Genomic DNA, 22,155 nt, shown 5'->3' on the forward strand with positions numbered 1-22,155 from the left:
CGTGTTGTCTAACATATTTGAGGCTTGTTCGACTCTTAAAAATGATGTTTTAGGCTTTTAAAATCAAGTTGATGACATGTAATAGAAAATCAGACTTGGAAACCCTTCTCGCCTATTCTATTCTACGCCTATGTTAATTTGACATGTATCAGCAAAAATAGTTTAACTTCAAAACTTTTAATATGGTCATTTTTTGTCTGAATTTGATTCAATTTAAGTTTATGGACAACTTAAATTAACTTGTTAAGCTTGAATGACAAACAACCACAAATAGACAAACTTTTGCTCAACCTGACTTGATCCAAATAAAATTAGTTCAACTCAAAACCCAAAACCCATCTCAAGTTTAATTAATCCTATTTTAGTTCAAATGTTCAAGTTGTTAGATCAAATGACATGAAATCAAAAGACAATCGAAAAGATAGTCCTTTTGATTAAAATGAATTCATATATAGTACTTATTTTCTTTTTCCCCTATTTTCTCTTATGATTGCAAATCAAGCACAAACAGATGCTATTAAACTTAAACAATGCTTTCATATATACTATAACTAAATATAAAAATAATGCCTCATGAAAATTCCATTTTTGCCCTTAGAAGAGGCAATTTGGTCATTCAATAAGTCCTTAATTTGGATGAGTGCCAGCTTACCAAAATTTAGCAAAAACAGATTTTAAAGATATTTAGATACTTACATAATGTGATTATGATCATGCTCAATAACTTGAGCTTCTCTATTCTTCACCAGACAAAGACTCTATAAATAATTTCAATAAACAAAGACTCTCTTAATTCCTTAACCCAAACGAAATAACATAACAGAAAGACAAAAAAAAACAGATGAAAGGGACTTACATGCATCAACAACTTGGAAAACTGTTGGTGGAATCATGGAGGTCCTGCAAGTTCCAACTTGAATTTGAGCGATGATATGTTGTCGAATCGCCGACAGATTCTAAAAGTTGTATGGTGTATTCAACAAAGTAAATAGTCTTTAACTATATCTCTTCAAAGCTTCTAATCGTCTTCACACTGTCCTCTTGGAATTCATATCCTCACCGGTGATAATTGTTCACGGACACCACTGAACCACTCGTCATCACCGTTGAGACGTATGACAATACAAGCCTAATAGTAGTGGTTGTCAAAATGAGAGTCACATAATATCTAGCTCAAAGTAGATAGACAAAACCAACAAAATCATAAAACACATCCCTTATTATAAATCATTTTTCAAGTTGTTTTCTGCTTATTTCCAAAAACTTTTCAGTATAGTTTTTGAAAATAGTTTATAACTCACATGAAAAGTTGAAAACAGTTTGAATTTATTTTATCTTTTGATATAGAAGTAGCACATACATAATCACTTAAATGATAATCATTTATACCTTATTATACTGGTAGACAACATGAAATTGTGATGCAAACCTTGCAGCCATTGATACCCAATTGATAAAGCCTAATTCCACATTCAAAAACTTCGCAGTAGCTTTAAGATAGGGTTCAGGGCACAAACATCTACGTAAAAACGAACATAAACACATATCTTCCACCAAACTAAATACAATATAGAATGTTGAAATTGAATTCTCACATTACGGAACGAAGATGAAGCGAAGTCATGAATCCGAAGTTGGCAGAATCGGGAAAACCGGACCTGAAAATACTGTTGTCAACCATAGAGAAGTTGAGTGGCGACACGAATGCTTCATCGGTGTTGTCTGAGTTACGCGGCACTGAAACGTCGTAAATGTGCGCAACTTGAGTCGAGCAAGTTCAAGACTGTTATTGTCATCTCCAATCATTGCTAACCAATCGATTTTTGCTGCACACTTCAAGCACAGATAATAATAATATCAGGAGAGGTTTCACATGTCCAAAAAGGAGAGGTAATTATACTACAACGGATGAGAATAAGCTGAAATAGTAAACAATCATATGATTTTTGGACATGAACACGCTAAAAAAGCTAAGACATGTTTATAAAGTAATAATGTCAGAACTAAGAAACTGACATGTTACTTTCCAACCTGCCATTCGATAGTTTCATACACTATAGCATAAAAAATCTTAATTTTGGACAAAAAGTTACAACTATTAGACGATCTCTAAAATGCCGTGATTTCATAAATATAATGCACAACTTATAAAGTAATAATGCACAACTAATAAACGGAACAAAACAACAAATTCGATAGATATTTGTTTCATAAAATGACATATTGCTTCCCAACATGCAGCTACTATAATTAGATGATCTCTAAAATGCCGTAATTTCAGAAATATGATGCAAAACTTATAAAGTTATAATGTACAACTAATAAATAGAACTAATAATGTACAACTTATAAAAATTGCAAAAATGAAATTCTTTGAAAAACCATCCAAAGACCATACGCTCTACAATCTAGCTATAAGAACCAATCCTTCATGAAATTCATCCTTTCACAAAAAGGATCAGATGAGAGAATGGATTATAAAAATTACATAACCAAACGGATATAGGGAAGTAACAAAATTAAGAGATGGGTGGTTTTATGAGACTGGTTGTTTGATATTTGTAGGGAAAGCATATCTTCCTATTTTCTTTCCTAAATTAACTTCAGCAGGACATTTGTTAATCTAACAAAAAATCAATTTTGCTACTGGAAATCTGGCATTGTTTCAAACATCTACAAAGTAAAACTTGAAATATAAAATGAACCAGTAATTTATTTTAATAAAACAAATAAGAATGCGATATAAATCTAAACAGACGTACAATTTATAAAACTGAAACAATAGGAACTTTGTTACTCACCATTAATCTATGAATAAAAGAGAGATCGACAATCTTTATAACGATCATGTCCTGATACATCCCACAGTTCAACAAAGAAATCTCTCTCAGAATCACCTTTGAGGCTACTTGAAGAGCTGCAGGAATTTCCATAAGTAGTTGAAATGAAACAGAGAATGTTCTCTCGTGTAACCTTAAAATGTGAAATACTTACCTTCACATCCACTGTACAACCAATTGTCTCGGAAGGACGAGCAATGCGAGAACCTTTCACAATAAGGTGAACTAAAGAAGACTTCCCAACACATGCAAGAATGATAAAATATTATATATCTACAATTAAGATATCTCTGAAAAATGGTAATAGAGAGAATCATAAAGTAGGGGGAGGGCAAGCAGTCACAATGTCACATGCTTAGAAAATAAAATTAACTAATATTTTCATATCTGATGGAAATATTCCAAACCATAACTCTCGAGCAGTCGTTCATTAGGCCCTCCATTTCACTTTCATCTTCAACAATATGCTCAATCAATGTGCTAACCTGCATATAGCAAAAAAATAAATAAATTCACAATTGATCAAAACATCATATCAAGTTTGATCAATCATCAGAAAGCTACATTTTTGGTTTTGCTCAACAGGTGAGGATAGCCACAAATGTCATTCTAAATCCAATAAAATTACAGAATCTAAAAAAAGAATTAAAAATCGAAACAGGCCCTAATTCAGAAAACAAACTGAATAATCCAAAATTGGCATTTGGGAAACAATCACATTATTATCGAAAGACCTTAACCAAGACAACAAAGTTCCATTTTTTTTCAAGAATCTGAAAAAGACCCAAAATTCATATCAGGTTTGATCGATCATCAGAAAGCTACATTTTTTTTTTTTTTGCAAAATTGAACAGCCCCAATTCAGGAGAACCTGATAAAGAAGCAAAATTCAATCATGCCCAATTCATTAGGAATTGATTTTAAGGTACATACCACTTTATAGATGATAAACGACCACAAACAAAATCCGAGTAACATGAGGCACAAACAAAAACAAAACACCAGGCCAAAACAAAAACATGCAACAACAGATCAAAACCTCATAATCAAAACCTACAAAAATGAGAAAATATAGCGCCCCTTAAAAAGGTCCATGTAAGGTTATATGGCAAATATATAAAGGATATTATGAAAAAATAAAACAGTCTGATGCATTAAAGCTCCGACATACGCCGAGTCTGAAAAGGAGTCTCACCAATTGACGTTATAGTAAACACAAATTTACTCTTCAGGTTCAATTAAAAAAGATGTTGTTGATTAATAACTCATTTTTCATTTCAGGATCGTGTATGTGGAAGTATCCATTGTAGCTTGGCATCCTATTGGAGCAAGAAGCTGGGAAAATGTGATTTAAAGGCTTATCAGGTACTAAACCATATATCATTTTCTCATTAGAATTAACTTTATCAATGTTATACAAATTTGTAGATTACATTTGTCTAGGCATCAACTAGAGGAGAAGCTATCAATATTCATATTGATGAACAAAATCAAAGAGTGCTTATTCGTGGAAAGACTATTACTGTTATGGAAGGGTGTGTTCTGGTCTAGTCTTTGTTCTAAGCATTGCAGTAAATGTAACACCCCGTTTTCCCAACATAAAAATTTCATAATAAAAATCAGAGTAATTCAACTTAAACGAAATGTCACATTTCTTAAAAATCGTAAATGGAATAAATGATAATTTATCCTTCAACAATATAACAACATAATCTTTAAAATCTTGCAGCGGAAATATTTCAACATCATAAATAGTCTTTGGCACTAAGGCCTCATCATCATAAAAGTCTAAAACATAATAACTGGTTCAGTCCAACATCTTTATTATAAAATCTCATAAAACAATACGTAAGGAATAGAAAACAAAGTCAAAACTCCCATCCCGTTACGTATCAGAGTACCTAAAGACACACACTTGTGAGGAGTCCACTCTCGACCGCAACTAATCTTGGTTACCTGCAAGTTACCCATACGAAGAGCAACATTTTCAAGCAAAGAGGTGAGATTTCTCAAATAATAATATTAAGCTCATAAATCATAAATCACATTTAACAACTTAAACTTTATTAACTAGTATCATTAATCTTCCTACATTAGTCATAAACTTCATCTTATATTATCATAATAAACATCATATATCATCTTAATCATAACATCATATATCACCTTAATCATAACATCATATATATCTTCATAAAAATCACAAACATCATCACATATCATCATTAGTAAACATGTAGCATCTTATCATACATCACATAGCATTATATCATAAATCACATAGCATCTTATCATAAACAACTTCATAATCAATCATCATAAGCAACTTCATAATCAATCATCATAACATCATAATCATTCATCATCTTAAGCATCATAATCATTCATAAATCACTTCATTAATAGCTCATCAACTTGACATCTTAACATCTTAACAACTCGACAACTTGACATCTTAACATCTTAACAACTCGAAAACTTGACATCTTAACATCTTAACAACTTCGACTCGACCATGCAACTCTTAACGTCTTAAACCATCTCGAATCATCATGAAATGCAAATGCATGTGGTACCATTCTAGGGCATAAGCCCTCATCGTCGTGGTTGAGCAAAAGCTCCAGGGCATCAAGCCCTCAACATAATTGAGCAAAGCTCCAGGGCATCAAGCCCTCAACTTGAATAAGACTCAGCAGTATATGCAGCATATAAATAATTCATCAGATAACAACTTAGACCGACACTTACATCTTAAATAAGACTCAGCAGTATATGCAGCATATAAATAATTCATCTCATATCCGCTTCATAATACAACAACATCAAATGATAATCAACAACATCTTAAACATCGCATCAACATAAGCATCATAATTAACACATATAGTGCATAAATAACAATATCACATCTTTATATAACACAATTTCAATAGCACGTCATCAGATAATTCACAGATTACACTTCATTAAATAATCCATTCAACACACATCATCAAATAATTCATCATTTAAAACATCAAGTGAAGTACTAATCAATTTATATCTACTTTTTCATTGCATCGATTTTAATCCCAAATAGTCAAATAAATTAAAATAATAGATCAAGACATTTGAGAGATTTCAGGGTCCAATTACAATGATGCTCTGCACACCCTAATCTGCTATCCCTCGGAATTCATTAAATAAATATAACCAATTATATAAAAGTAGGCAGCATCTTGTGACTTAGAATTTAAATAACATAAGATTGGCTTCAACTTAAGAAAAAAATTGAAAACTGTCACAAAGAAGACATGAGCATGAACTTTAGGCTTCAGGATACCCTACGCTATTAAATTGAAGTAGTTATAGCATTGACGGATATCATGGTGAAAGTGAGTACAAAAATTAGATTAAGCCACTAGCGAAAGAACCAAAAACATAACGAAGGGAGTAATTAAAATTAGACTAACCAGGCTTGACTATGGAGTACAAGAAAATAAGACAACAGAAGATAATATCTTTAGCTCAAAGGCTTAACTAATCAATAAAATAAGACACCACAATTCTTGTGAAGTTGCAACATTATGGAGTACAAGAAATTCCCCTAAAGTCATGTTTCCAATTCACTATCAATTCAAAAGTTAATGAAATTAAGAGATAGCAAAGGATCCTAAATGTCTTACAAAGGAAAGTAAAACTAGAGATCAACCATTCTTTCAAATATTCATATATGAACGGAAAAGTGAATCAATAATATCAACAGAACAAGGAAATTGGCACCGATAATAAATCAAGGAAAAGTACATTATTTGTCTATTTATTTATTTATTTATTCTAAGACCGATTCACAATTAGGCATCGATAACAAAAACAATTCATGTAGGCATGGATAGGCATATAGGCATCAGTATCATATATCAAATAGGCTTTGTAAACAATAGGTAAAATTAAATCCATCTCAAATATGTATCACGCTACACCAAAAATATTTAACCGAAACATGGATGATTGATCTATGTATTTCAATCGCATATATTTAAACAAGGCTTAATAGATCCATTGGTCCCTCTTTTCTCAAAAAAAAAAAAAGATTCATTGGTCCCTCAATTAATTTCCATTTTTCATTTTGGTCCCACAATTAATAAAAAGTACCTTTTGGTCCCTTAGATTTTCCTCCGTTTGCCAAATAAATCCTTCGCTGTTAAGTTTAACCACAAATGCCTATGGTGGACCAACCTTAAGAGTGGTCTACCATAGACTTCATTAATTTTTAAAATTTTAACTGTTTGATCTTTAAAACAAAAAGCTACCATTAGATTGAATGTACCATGATTATCTTACAATGAGCCAACAACAACTACCATTGGATTAAAAAAAGGTTACCATTGGATTAGGATTAAATAAATGGATCATGGTTTTATATAAAAAAATAAAATAAAAATACAAAGGTCCGCTCCTTCTTCTTCTTCTCCCTTAAAACCACCACCGTCACCGCCCCTTCTCGGCGTCGTACTGTCCACCATGTGCACCGATCGGAAAAAGTAAGACCATTTTCTTTATTCTCTCGATGAGGGCTTTCCATTGGTCCAACTAATTTCACGAAAGGAACAACTTTTTCGTCGACCCTTTTCTTCCTCCGCCGCGGGAAGGGGCTTTTCCGGCCACCATACTTTGTATTTCTTCTTCCTGTTAATGGGCTTTTGCAAATTCCACTTCTTTCTCTCTTAACTGGTGCGCCACCCAGTACAACAACCACCAACCTCCTCTCTCCATATCTCATTCATCTCTTCGTGGATTCTTTTCAAAGTTATGGATTCCATGGAAAAAGCAATGTTTCGTGGAAGAAGAATATTGAGATGAAGGAATGAGTAATGTTACAATTATGGAAATTCATGTGATGTTGATTTTTTATTTTGATTTTTGATTTCTGGAAATTCATGTGATGTCACAATTCTGGAAATTCTGGTGAAGAAAAGAAGGTGAAGAAAAGGAGAAATAATTAGGTGTTTTTCACCCACCGTAAGATAAAATACACCTGTATAATCTAATGATCATCTTTTTTTAAAAACATATCAACGATTTAAATTAAAAAATTTGATAAGGTCTATGGTGGACTACTCTTATGATTGGTTCACCATAGACATTTGGGGGTTAAACTTAACAGCAAGGATTTATTTGGCAAACGAAGGAAAAAGTGAGGGACTTAAAGGTACGTTTTATTAATTGTGGGACCAAAATGAAAACTTGAAATTAATTAAGGGACTATTGGATCAAATAAGCCTTTAAACAAATAAGTCTCAAAAGATTAAAAATATTATTATAGAAAGTTTAATAACGATAAACTCAAATAGGATAATCATGTTATAACAAAATATTAATCACAAATTCTCACTCAAACCCTAATTCTCATAATCTTACAAAACTCATCATAAAACATGTTAGATGCAATCTAATGATTCACAGACTTAATATTAGTGAAAGATAGTCCCACCCTTACCTTAGATTGTTTTTCTGAAATCAAAAGCAGCGTTCTTCGTTCCTAGGGTTCTCTCTCTCTGAGCTCTCCACTTTCCCCTCTTTCTCCAAAAAGCGGTTTAACGTAAAAACTCTTTCTAACCTAAGCTTCCTTATTTATAATACTAATCACTCTTCATAAATCTATTTAGACCCAATAAATTATTCTTCTTTCTATTCTAACCTCCAATTCTACTTACACTAATAATTCTCATATTCTAATAAATAATAGAATAATGCCACATAATAAAATACTAACACCTCATATATATAAATAAATCACATAAATAGATTCTAACTTAATAAAAATAACTAAATAAAAGGAGGGCATTACAGTAAAGGTGATAGCTCACTTCACATGCAACAATATATGTAATAAATATACATACGAGAATGAGATGCTAATTTTTTTTATTTGAGCACTACATTATGATACATTATAACACATGAAAATGATTGTGTATTCGATGTACACAAACGTTGGTGTGAACATAATGGTTGATCGTTATTTTTAAGAAGACATCACTTGCGGGAGGAGTTGTTCATATTTAATTATTTTATTTTTTGGTCAAGAGACAAATGAAGAATTCGGAGTTCGAACTTATATCATTACGTTCGGTTTAACAATTTCAAATTTTTTGTCGGTTGAACTAGGACTTGTGGACGATCATATTAACTTTTTTTTTTCCTCAGGTATTAACTTAATTGATAACTATAGTTTGTGTTTTGTTAACTCGTTGCAAACATATTTAAATGACTTCAAATAGAGAAATATGTCTTACCAAAAAAGCTTTTTCATAATAGTAATATAAATATTGAAATCGAAAAAAATATATATTACATCTTCAATGAAAGAAAAGGAAAAAAACGGATTGCACTATCGGAGTCTCTTCTTGCTCTTTTTTATCGATTTTTTTTTATTTATCACAAAGTTCCTGTACAAGATGAACATTGATCGATAAAAAAAAAAAAACAAAGCAACCATATATAGGCTAAACACTTAGAGCATAAATATCGGTTTAGAAATACCGTTGTCTTTACTGAGGCAAAAAACAGTGTGTCAGAAAGATGGGGTTATTTGGGTGTGAAAGTGAACCAAAAATTTGCCACCGTTCCACTGCAATACTACGGTGGTTTAAGAATAAAAAAATATATAAAGTACAAATAACACATATTTATCACATTATGATTGGTTATTGTGGTTTTAATGGGATCCATTTTAGAGTTTTAGAGGAGTGGTATGAATATTTAAAAAATGTAGATGAGTGGTTTAAATAATTGGGAAGTGTGAAGTAATATAATGTATTATGTGGGACCCATTTATACCACCTAAATGGGTCGTATGGATGTGGATGTTCTTAAGAGAAAGCGCATATATCTCGTACATCAAAAACCCCAATAAAGACATCATCCAACTAAGGACAAACACCAAAACCAATAAAAACTAACCACCGAACCCAAAGGCATCACCAAAATCAAAGTCAAACTCCCACACAACAACAGAAACTAGACTTGAGTAAACTCCTCTCGATCGGGAATGATCTTAGAAATCAAGTTTCAAACATCTATTGTCCACTACTCGCACCAAAACCCTTATGAAGAACCATCAAACCGTCCAAAGCCCCTATAACATCACCTCACTTTCTCTTCCACAATTGAGCTCAAATAAACGCTTGAAAAATATTTATTTCAACAATCATTATGATTCCACCACCAATCGATACCCCGGTCCGTCGGAGAAGACACCAAAATAGGCCTAAACACTTGAGTTAAGAAAATTGACTCCCAATCTCGAAGGAAACGTGATTGGTCATCAGACTCCAAAAACAAATCACAAAGGCACCCTTCAACTCTCGATCCATTGGAGAAGACATCATAACCAACCCAAAATCTTGAAACTAGACACCAATTCTTGATCTCGAACCAAAAGCGATCGGTCCATCATACTCCAAAAACAAATCACTAAGGCACCCCTTAACTCCCAAGCCACCAGGGAAGACACGATAACCAACCCAAAATCTTGAAATTAGACATTAATTCCCAATATTGAAGCAAAAACGACCGGCCCACCTGAAATATGAAGATAAAACCCAAAGGTAGTCACTAGGTGGAGTTGTTGTGCAAGCAAAACCAGGTCGAAAAAGGGTCCAACTCGAAAACAATCCAAACTAACACCACCCAAATATGAAAACAACAATAAGGAATTTGAATCGAATCATAATACGCATGAATCAATTCAAATAGTGTAAAAATAGAAGATTTGAAGGCTATGAAGATTGATACGTATCAAAAGAATTACTTTTAGTCGATTCAAGAACTTTCCTGATGAAGATTGAATTGATTCAAAAAACATTGATACGAATCAAATAGGCAATGGTCATATGACCGAATGATTAAACAAATCGATTCAAGATTTCCACTGAAAGTTTTGAATTGAATCACACCATCAGAAATCTAGGAATACCCAAGACAATGAATGATACGGTTCAAAGATGCTAGACATCAACTTGAATCGAATAAGAGACCTTTAAAACACATTTTGAAGAAAGCTTGATTCTCAAAAAACTCTTAAACACAATACTAATATATATATATATATATATATATATATATATATATATGTATGTATGTATGTTTTTTCTTTATCATTTAAAGTGTAACAAACTAAATGAGTATATCTATACTTAATTTTTTATTATCCCAATTATACCCTTAAACAACTTTTTCTATAATCAAGATTGTTGTTGGTGTTATTGAAATAGATAATCATGTTTAATTTGATTTGTTTTAACTAGAAAGCAACAAACATTTATATTTTTAGTTTTAATCAAAATCAAAATTTCATAAAAAAAACATAGTTCATAATTTTAAAATTTTAGCGCTGTAAAAAGAGCTGAAAGACGGGCACATGAGTGCCCATCTTTTTGCTAGTAGTAGTGCTAACAACACTCTCTTTTCAACAATCTTCCAAACACTCACTACTTTATTGGTTTAAATGAAGGTGAGTCTCACACTTTGTAAATAGGTTCCACTTCAATAAAATAGTAAGTGTTAGAGAGTGTTTAAAAGAAAGTGTCCTTAGCATTCTTCGTCAAATGTAAGCACTACTTCTAATGAGAGATGAGAAGAGTTAATATTGACCGGAGGATCTGAAATTACGGTTCAGATTAAAAGCCAATTTAAAACATTCACGTGCTGGATTTGAATGGTTAACCTAGAGAATTTTTCAAAGAAATCCTTGGAATCATTTAGTTTGATAATACCGACTTTCCCCATTGTGAAAAAATTCAGCTTTTTTTTTTATCTCGTACTGTAGTGTCGTTGTTCCCCCAATGTGAAAATACATAACATGCATATTGCATCCCCACATGTCATGCATTATATTTTATTATATTATGATATTAGATCAATGATTGAATTATTAAACAAAAGACAAACATATGACAAATAATATTTTTACAACCATTTTATGACAATTTTTGTGACAACTTTATTTTTTTATATTCATATTATATTTTTTCTTTATCTCTTTATTGTTTTGGTTTCTGTTTTAATATACATTTTTCTTTATAAACTTATGGTTGTATCAAAAATTGTCACACAAATATTTATTCAAATAAGACACCTCCCTCGAAACACATGCATTATATTATATATGTAAATGTAAATAGTAACGTTGAAGCGGCTGTATTTATATAAGATGGGCTTTTACAGGTTTCAGTATTAACACACATTTGTATATATGTTTCTTTTTCCTTTTAAACAAAAACACCCTTGTTCGTGGACATAAACTTGACAATGTCAAAGAAACCTACAAAATTCTATGTGGTATGCTTATTTGTTTAAGAATGAACTTTGTTATATTGCATAGATTGCATTGTTGTTGAATTTGATATATTTAGTAGTACTATGTGGTGTTAACAATGTTATTATGCAGGTGGATGCTTTCACCGAGACAGCATTCAAAGGGAATCCAGCAGCAGTGTGTGTATTAGAAGAAGATAAGGATAATGAATGGTTGCAATCATTAGCTGCTGAGTTCAATATGCCTATGACTTGTTATTTAATTCCTATCCATGGAACCTCTAAATCTAATCCCCGTTTTGGTATCAGATGGTTTACTTCTAATGTTGAGGTATAATTATCATCACCAAACACTTGCTTTTAATATATTAAATTGTTTATTATTGCTATGTCCTTAAATATAAGAACCTCAATAATAAAAAAAAAAAAATGTCCTTCAAAAAAAAAAAAATGAATAACTTTTTCACAAGACCCAATTGAATTTTCATATACATCAACTATTAATTTTTTATTTTATTTTATAAACATAGCCTTGTTTATTTACCAATCCTAAAAACTACTTAGGTGCATATTCATGATTCAATCATTTAGTGTCATGCCACTTTTATATTAATTATTGTAAAAATAATTTAAACTTTAAATTAATTTTGTCTATTACTTCTATTCAACCAAACTTATAGAACAAAATATTTCTCCATTGTAAATACTATGAATGGCTCGTAAACTAATTATCTCTCTTAAAGAATAAATGTATAAAAACAATATCAATTAGCAATCAATTTTATACCACTGCCCACATTTGTAATTCATAAAATTTGAGTAAGGGGGTCTTAGCAGGGCCGGACATGTGCAAGTGCAACAAGATCACCTTTGTGACATGACATCAAATTTATTGGGGTCTTAAAATTTTAAAAAGGGAAAACTTTGTACCTACAAACGAAATTCGTCACTAAATATCATTTTTTTTTTTAGTAAAAGTTTGAAAGACAACAATTTTTCGTCAATTATGCATTCTCCATATAAATGAATACTGTCTACGGATAAAAGTCATGTTTGAACCATAACTTATATGTTTAACTACACCTTAGTTGTTTGTCACTAAAAGTGGTGTTAGATTTTTTATCAAGTCTTTTTAAATAAAAAATTGTTAAAATTAGAACGGGCCTCCGAATTATTGGCGACGGTCATGGGTCTTGGCAGTAAATAACTGAACCCTATGTTTAAGTTATAATACAGGTTGATCTTTGTGGCCATGCCACAATAGCAGCTTCACATGCACTCTTTTCATTTGGTTTGGTGGCCAAGAATGTTACAATTGAATATGTGACACAGTACTCTGGAAGTTTAACTGCCAAAAAGATCTCAGTCACCAACGGCACTATTACTGACTTGAACAGTTTGCAAAACGGTGAAGCTAAGGATACATTCTATATAGAATTGGATTTTCCTGTGGACCCTATTACTGAACTCAACTTTGATGATAGTTCACTCATTTCTGAAGCATTGGGTGGTGCTTCTATAATTGATATAAAGAGGACACATATTCAAGATAACATACTTGTAATTCCTAATCCTTTTTCCTCCTTATTTATTACTCCCTCAGTTTTATATGTTTCCATGTTTTATATTTTATAAAAGCTTTCAAATTGAAAAAGCACAAAGTTTTGAAATATGTTTCTTCATAATTTGAAGATTATTGTTTAGAGACTTCATGCTAAAATATGATTATATGTTACACTATAACTGAAAAATTATTCAAATTGAAAATTATGCATGCTAAAACAAAAATAGTTTTTCATGAAAGAACTGATATATATTGCCACGAGCAGTCTCGGTAAATGCTTCCTGATTTCTAGAAACCAACCAAAATCTTTCTTTGGTTTGTTTATGAGTTGTTTCTCTCTTTCTTGTTATTTGTTGCTTCGGAGATGGTTTCTTTGGGCTTTGTTTGCGAGTTTGGAGAGGAATGGAATGAAGGATTTGGGAAAAAAGGATGAAGTAAGTGAAAAAATAGAGAACAGTGGGAGGAGAGGGCTTTAGGGTTTATTTTTCTTCAAAATACAAAACACTTTTCATTTTGGGAACTCAAAAATTTTATTGGATGAGTGTTTTGAGAGTTTTGAGAAGCTTTATATAAATTCTTCAAATTTAATCTATATTCTTATAATATTCTTAAAATTAAAAATATATTAATCATAAACATTAATTTATCACTATCTAAAAAAATACTCTTTTAATAATTGTGAAAGATTTCTCAATTTTCCTCTTTATTTCTCACCCTCCAAAGTCATTCCTTTCCATCCCCTTCAAACTTTCAAACAAAAGCCTTAGGCTATGTTTGGATTGATGGAGCCGAACGGAACGGAACGGAATGGAACATGATGGAATGAAATGAAATGGAGCGGAATGAAACAGATATTCCATTCCATCGTTTGGATATTTTATGATGTAACAGAATAATGTTTCCATTCCATTGTTTGGAAAGAGGACGGATACACATATACAAAGCAAGAAAAATGACGCAAACACACAGGGTTTACAAAGAAAAAAGGTCCAGTACTGCATATACAGAGAAATAACATAATGAAAGCAAAGAAAAAAATAGCAAGCACCATATGTATAAGAAGAAAGAAACACGTCGATGGGAAAAAGAAATTATTTAAGAGGAAGAGGGGTTTATTTGAGAGGAAGAGGAAACAATAATGATAAAATAAAATAGGGGTAAAATGGTAATATTCAAATTATGATGCTCCATTGCATACACCCCAAATTGGGGGGAATGCAAAATTGAAGGATTGGATGGTATGGAATGGAATGAGTTCCATTATATTCCATTCCACTCCTTTCATTTTTTGCTAATCCAAACAATGTAATATAATATTACCATTCCATTCCATTCCATCACATACCACCAATTCAAATATAGCCTTAGTCGTTGCAACTTGCAACTGTATGATGTATTAAGGCACACTTTTTTTTAGAGGTAGTCGCACATCTTGTACACGATCTTATATAATAAAATATTTTCTTTGATAATATTTTTTTTAAAAAAATAAAAACAACGTTTGGTGAAGCAGTAGTGCTATTTAGTAGTGGTTTAAAAATCAGACGTGCCGGTCCAATCGGGAACTGGTAGGGTGACCAATTTGATTTTCCTATCAAATTGGTCATGCATTCAAACGACATGAATCAGAGTGACTCGGTCAAAATCGATAATTGACAATTTTGAATAAACGAAGGTTTGACACACAAGAAAATTTATACTTAATAAATTTTATAAAAATGGCAGGTTGCTTTTGGTATTTTTGTGCTTTCTATATATTTATACATTGTGTGTTTAATTTAATTTATATATTATAATTTATTTTAATGATCCAAGGAGGTTTTTTTATCCTAGCTGCACTGACCAATAAATTAATCTATGTAATTACGCACAGATAACATCAAGTTAAAAAAAGGGATAATAGTCACTTTGGTCCCTGAATGTGTAGCAAGTAGTCATAATAGTCCTTCAATGTATCAAAATTTCATAATAGTCTTTGATTGTCCACTTTGTTAGTCAAAATAGTCCCTAAAGCTTAAATAATCCCTTAATACTCACAATAACTATTTTGATATAGGGACTAAAATGACAATAAGTATGTATAAGGACTAATATGACAATAAGTAAGTCTATTGAAGGACTAATATGACAATATTAACGAAATATTTGAATATCAAGGACTATTTTGACTAACAAAGTGCACAATCAGGGACTATTTTGCAATTTTGACACATTGAGGGACTATTGTGACTACTCGTCACTCATTCAGGGACCAAAGTGACTATTTCCCCTTAAAAAAATTCCAAACGCATATTTTCAAAAATTTATATAACGTCTTCCCTACTTTTTTTTTGTAGTGATCTTCCCTACTTTTTTCATTTTCGATCATAACTAATCTTACCATATTTCTTTTTGAGAAATGATATTTGTACAACCACTTTGTGACAACTTTTTGACAACTTTCTCTCTCATACTGACGTTATCCTCTCTCTTCCTTTTTCTCTCTCCATTGTTTTTAACCAATGAAAAGAGAGAAAAAAAAGTTGCCATCAAAAGTTGTATGAAATGGTTGTTAAAATATCACTGCTCTTTCTTTTTTCATTTTCGAAGGGAAAGAAAGATATCACTATGAGTCTTCTAAAGACCACATATTAACTAATCTCTAATGACTTTGTCTAACACAAAATTAAAATAATCTTTCATCATTAATAAGTATATTTTTTTAGCATTTGATCAATAAATCTCATCATTCTCATTTTATCAAGTAGTGAAATTTATTGATCCAATTGTGAAAATTAACTTGTGATCTCACTTTGTGCACCATGAAACTAGCTTGGTTCAAATTTGTTCACTTGCTTAGTTATTGGTGAAAGGAGCTGTATATATCTATCCAATGCTAATTTACTCTTAACCGGAAAATAACACTTGTACATTTTCCGCAATTGGTGCATATCCAATATTATGATGTGTATTATTTCTCTTAGGTTGTGGTCACATCTGGAAAGAATGTCAAAGCAATACATCCACAATTTGATGCAACTTGTAAAAAACCTGGAAGGGGGCTAAGTGTATCAGGGATTGCTCCTACTGAGTCAGGATTTGATTTCTACAGTCGATTCTTTGCCCCAAAAATTGGAGTTAATGAGGTAATTGTTGAAAACTACATCATTCGGTCACTATTACAAGTTATTTGAGTCGAGTGATATTATTATTAGTTTATTACAACCTATTTTTTTACAAGGTTCATTCATGATTTCAAATTGCGGCCTGCATACAGAATTGCAACCGCAATATTGCTGTTGTGCTAACATCCGCAAAGACATCATACCAAAATTGCAGTGTGATTTTCAATCATGTGTACAACCGCATCATACTCGCATTAGATAATTCCGGCCATGTTTGATCAAATCTTTTCACCAAAAGTAAAATTTTTAGAATCCAAAATCCCAATACTCTTTAAATATAATGGAAAAGTGTAACTTTACGGTCTCTCAAATGTGTATTTCAAGAACCTCTCAATTATATTTATGAATCAAACTAAGACTACGGTGGGTAAATAATATAGTGGCACATTGATGCTATTTTATATAATTTGTGAAAATTTAAAATTATTTCAGACCACAGTAGTCGCAATGCACGTTGCAGCAACCACACATACGACTGCAACTTAAAAACATTGGTACATTGTTATATTATGTGAAAGAATGTGGAGGATATTATAGAACGCTACAGGTCCACTCTATAGTTTCAATGCAAAAAATGTTGATAATAACTCATTTTGAATTCCAGGATCTTGTTTGTGGAAGTGTCCATTGTGGTTTGGCATCCTACTGGAGTAAGAAGCTTGGAAAATGTTATTTAAAGGCTTATCAGGTGCTGCTATACTATCCTTCCCTCATTCGGATTTTTTTTTTAATGTTGTACTAATTTGTAGCTCGATTTACATTTGTCTAGACATCAACTAGAGGAGGAGCTATCGATATCCATCTTGATGAGCAAAAACATCGAGTGTTTTTGCGTGGAAAGGCTATTATAGTGATGGAAGGGTGTATTATGGTCTAGGCTTGTTCCTACCATTGCAGTGAAGTTAAAACGGGTATCTCCCTTCACATGCAAAAGTATATGTAATAAATATATGGGATGAAATTTTTTCTAACTAAAGCACTTGGGGTGCGTTTGATTTTTAGAAAAATAAGGGATTACACAGCACAAAAGTTGTACTGTGTTTTTTAGTGGAATAACTTGAAGTATTTAGGGGTGCATTTGATTTGCAGAAAAATAATGGATTAGACTAAACAACTTCTGTTGTACTATGTTGTTTAGTGGAAGAGCTTCAAAGTCTTTTGTTGTGTGTAGTGTTTGATTATTTTTTTTAATTATTAATAGATTTTAGGCTTAATTACTCTTTTGGTACCTTAACTTATTTTTTGGTTTCGTTTTGGTCCCTTAAGTTATTAACGTTACAATTTGGTCCCTTAACTTACTTTTTGGTTTCGTTATGGTCCCTTATCTATTAAAAGTTTCGTTTTGGTCCCTTAACTTATTTTTTGTTTCGATTTGGTCCGTTAACTTATTTTTTGGTTTCGTTTTGGTCCCTTAACTCTAATACATTCATCCTAACGTAAAGGACCAAAGTGGTTGACGGAGGAAGAGTTAAGGGACCAAAACGAAACCAAAAAATAAGTTAAGGGACCAAAACGAAACTTTTAATAGTTAAGGGACCAAAACGAAACCAAAAAGTAACTTAAGGGACCAAATTGTAACGTTAATAACTTATGGGACCAAAATGTAACCAACAAATAACTTAAGGGACCAAATCATTAATTAAGCCTAGATTTTATAATTGATTAGTTTGAGTGACTATTAAGTTGTCTGCTGAAAATGTTTCACACTAGTATTTATAGGGTAGGCTTAGGGTATTGGTCCTTGAACCTTTACTTGGAAAGTTGTAGTCCTCTAAGGACGGCTGTGAGAAGATTGTGAGGAGATAGCCTAAGATCCGGACTGGATGGTCCAAATTGTCTTCAAGGGTCCCTGTTCCATTGTGGTCTTGGGAGAGATCTACGTCATCGTATTTATTGACCCCTTACGAAGGATGTCCTGCTCCATACCGGAACAGTTGCCTCCAAGCTATCAATTGAGGAACTCAAGTGATAGCTTGCTCTTAGAGCTGAGTATGAGGTCTGGTATGATCGTGTGTCTTTATGTCATCCCAGTTCTCAAGCCTTCAAATCCGATATTGTGAGCTTTGGTTCGCTGGTTCATGGGTCGAGAATCTGTGACAAAAGGCTCAACCCAGCCATTTTGTGCTTAATTGTTTTTAAGTACCTTGTGGGAGGCAGATGGTGTATACAAGGTTCTCGCGTGACCATTAGGCATTTGCCCCTAGATGTGGGGATTTTACGTGTGCGATGATGTTGTGTTACTAGTGCATTTTGCTTCAAGTACGTCAAATGTGGGTCAAGATGGACAACTATGCATACCGGTGGGCAGATGAGATTCATTGTTGGCATTCGGATGGTCTGGAGGCGATGTTTCATTTACTTGTTGTACAATGTCACCTGGAATCGGACCCTTGGTCACCTCTTATTGAAGTGTTGTAGTTTACGTAATGATGACGATTGGATTTTAATTTCAAGGTTAAAGTTCAGGGGAAATTTTTGGATCATTGGATAGTGATGGTTGATTTTTCTTTGTTATGCATCATCAGATCGTGCCCTTTGGCCCCGCCCCCCTCCCCCCTCCTCTCTCTCTCTCTCTCTCTCTCTCTCTCTCTCTCTCTCTCTCTCTCTCTCTCTCTCTCTCGGTTTCCCCTTGTTCATTTTTCTTCCACACAACCCTAGTCTTTGAGTTCTATAGTCAATTTTTTTCATGGATTCGCTTTCTTTCACTACAACTTTTGCATCAAAGTCTTTGTTCTTCCGAGGATCTTTCCATTCACTTATTCTAAATGGTACATTTTTCTCATATTACATTTATTCACTCCATGCTCGTTTATATGACAATTATAGGGTAGGCATTATGTGTAAATCTTGGGTAATTTTCAGGGTATATTTTTGGGTTTCATGAAGGATTGTTCCTAACTTTAGGGTAGATGTTATGACTGGTGAACTTAGAGTGCACTAGAAGTCGAGGCTACTCCAAGGATTACCTATTGATTTTAATGTCTTTGTTATTAGTGACAGGGATCCTGAGTGGGTTTATTTCTTGCTTTCTTTTGTCTAACTTGTTCTTTAATCCATAGGTAGGTTGAGTTGCAATGGTTAGGAAGTTTATCTACCCGGAAGGAGGGGCCCTAGTGTTAGAGGGTACCTGAGTGAAACAATCTATATGAGTAAGGTGTGTCTCGACAAACCTTCCATATATTCAAACCTGAGTGGATACCTTCAATACCTTCTAGATCTTCCGTCGGACTCGCCTGACGGATGGGTTGTTGAAGCACCTTTGTACGAGGACCGTGTATGTAGCTCATTTGGATATGCATTCTCTATGTATGACTATGCCACTTGAAGGTTTGTGCTTCTGTTTCCCAATTTGAAGGAAGGGTCCTTAATTGTCATCAAGTTGTCTCATCACAACTTCATCCCCAATGTTGGGAATATATGCGAGCCTTTTCCTGGGTTTGTGAGTTTTCGAGGTGGATGTCCATCTTAATACATTCTTTAATATTTTCCTCTCTAGATTAGATGTCGAGGAGGGTTCAGTCTGGTGGGGCTCCTTATATTTTACCAACCTTCATAGTTTTTTGACTCCTTTATGGGGTCCCTAAGGAATTTGAAACATTCTTATGTGGTAATAAGGCCACACACCCCTCTGGCCCACCCAAATTTATGTCGTCACAACAGTTTGGAAGGAAGGGTTGTGTCGATGGAAGAGGACATCCGATACATATGATGCCATTCATAATTTTGGTTTGGTATGGTTTGTTTATTACTTTGTTGATGTCAGGGGCCCTGTTAAATCCATTGAAGATCCTTCCATTATTTCAGCAAGAATTTTACGAAGATTTGAGTTCCTTCACGATGGCTTTTGAGGGACCATGTGATCTATGGCGATACCGAGAAGGAGGAATTAGTAAAACGAGGCATTAATTACAAAGGCGTTATGGAGTGTGGTAGTGTAGAGGAAGTGATGACTAGTAATCTTACATTATTTTCAGTATGTTTTTGAGTCAGTTTTGTAGACAATTGAGTCATTATAGAGGTGTTTTAGAGAAGTTGTTCAGGTTTAAGGGTATTTTATATTTTTTCATTTGAGTCATGTAATTATGTTTCTTTCTTAAACCAGACATTTTCATAGGTGTTTTAATTTGTATTCTATTGTGGAGCAGCACGAGGAGGCATGTTGATGAAGAAGCAAGAAGCAGAGTGAAGAACAAGAAGCAAGAATATGCAAAAGTGAATGAAGATTACAATTTATCATTAATGAATGTGTGCTTACAATCAGTATTTATATGTATAAGCTAGAATACAATAAGCTATAGTAGGTGAATATGTACTATATTGCATCTAATCACACTTAGTCCAGTTGCTTGGAATGCAAGTAATGTCCTCTGTATCCTTATTATCCAATAATCTGGAATCATAATTCTTCTAAGAGTTTAAAAATAAGCTTTCAACAGTATTATATTCCATAAATATTTCAACATCTCAACAACATTACAAAGATGAAGAGGTAGTTGGATCCATTTTTCATTGACATTCTATTAATAATTTAGGATTTGCATTTGATGTAATATCAGCCATATTGGAATACCACTAGATGTTACTAGTATTGGTTATAAGTTAGACTTATAGATATAGATATGTTATATGTTTAATTAACCCAACTCGTTTAAGAATGAAAACAAGAAGAAAACCACACTTAAAATCGAAAGGCTTGCTCAACACAATGACAAAGGCAAAAACTCCAGCGTTGGACTCAATATATCGATACGGAAACAACAAAAATAATAACAAATAATATGATTTTTTTTTTTGGTACAACAAATAATATGATTTCTACTTTTAATAACATTACCACAAACACAAAATTAGAGTTTTGCTATGCATGCCACAACGATGTAAATTAAATTTCCAAATTTAAATTATAAAATCTCTAATTCATCTTTTCCTTAATCATAAATCAAACACATGCACTTATTAATTAGCAAAGAATCTTAAATACACCCTAGATCAGAGGTTTCAAGTTTGGGATAAAACTATGTTACCTTAAATTTTCCCCAAAAGGGAGATGGGTGAATCTCTAACTTTGACTTGATCTCGGCATCTCTCTCTATCAGATCCCTTTCTCTCTTTGGATTCTCTCTCTCCGCCCTCTTTGCATCTCTATTATTATTATTATTATCATTATTATTATCATCATTATCATTATTATTATTATTATTATTATTATTATTATTATTATTATTCGTACGAACTCAATTTAAAATTTTATTTTAGGTAAGTAACTTGTTAATTAAGTCCATAATCA

At 32.6% G+C, this 22,155-nt stretch overlaps 1 protein-coding gene across 2 annotated transcripts; it reads left to right on the plus strand.

Moving 5' to 3' along the window:
* Window positions 1-12,040: 12,040 nt before the first annotated feature.
* LOC146955893 (uncharacterized) lies at window positions 12,041-21,303 on the plus strand. Of its 2 annotated transcripts, XM_085724615.1 has the most exons (7): window positions 12,041-12,164; window positions 12,274-12,471; window positions 13,377-13,700; window positions 16,668-16,829; window positions 17,473-17,556; window positions 17,638-17,779; window positions 21,014-21,303. In XM_085724615.1, the coding sequence occupies exons 1-6, from the start codon at window positions 12,135-12,137 to the stop codon at window positions 17,743-17,745; spliced, it is 906 nt and encodes a 301-aa protein (XP_085580741.1). In that variant the 5' UTR covers window positions 12,041-12,134; the 3' UTR covers window positions 17,746-17,779; window positions 21,014-21,303. The 2 variants fall into 2 exon arrangements, with proteins under 2 accessions (XP_085580741.1, XP_085580734.1); XM_085724608.1 differs by lacking the exon at window positions 21,014-21,303 and having other exon boundaries at window positions 17,638-18,166.
* The last annotated feature ends 852 nt before the right edge of the window (window positions 21,304-22,155 follow it).

This window comes from Medicago sativa, chromosome 1 (assembly GCF_051527215.1).
Source record: "Medicago sativa cultivar Bolivia chromosome 1, Bolivia_mono, whole genome shotgun sequence".
NCBI lineage: Eukaryota > Viridiplantae > Streptophyta > Magnoliopsida > Fabales > Fabaceae > Medicago > Medicago sativa.

Excerpts from the sequence above, each read along its gene's own strand:
- LOC146955893 (XM_085724615.1), top strand. The coding sequence starts at position 12,135 with ATGTCAAAGAAACCTACAAAATTCTATGTG. Across the intron at positions 12,165-12,273 it reads AACCTACAAAATTCTATGTG|GTGGATGCTTTCACCGAGAC; the intron begins GTATGCTTATTT and ends GTTATTATGCAG. Across the intron at positions 12,472-13,376 it reads GGTTTACTTCTAATGTTGAG|GTTGATCTTTGTGGCCATGC; the intron begins GTATAATTATCA and ends GTTATAATACAG.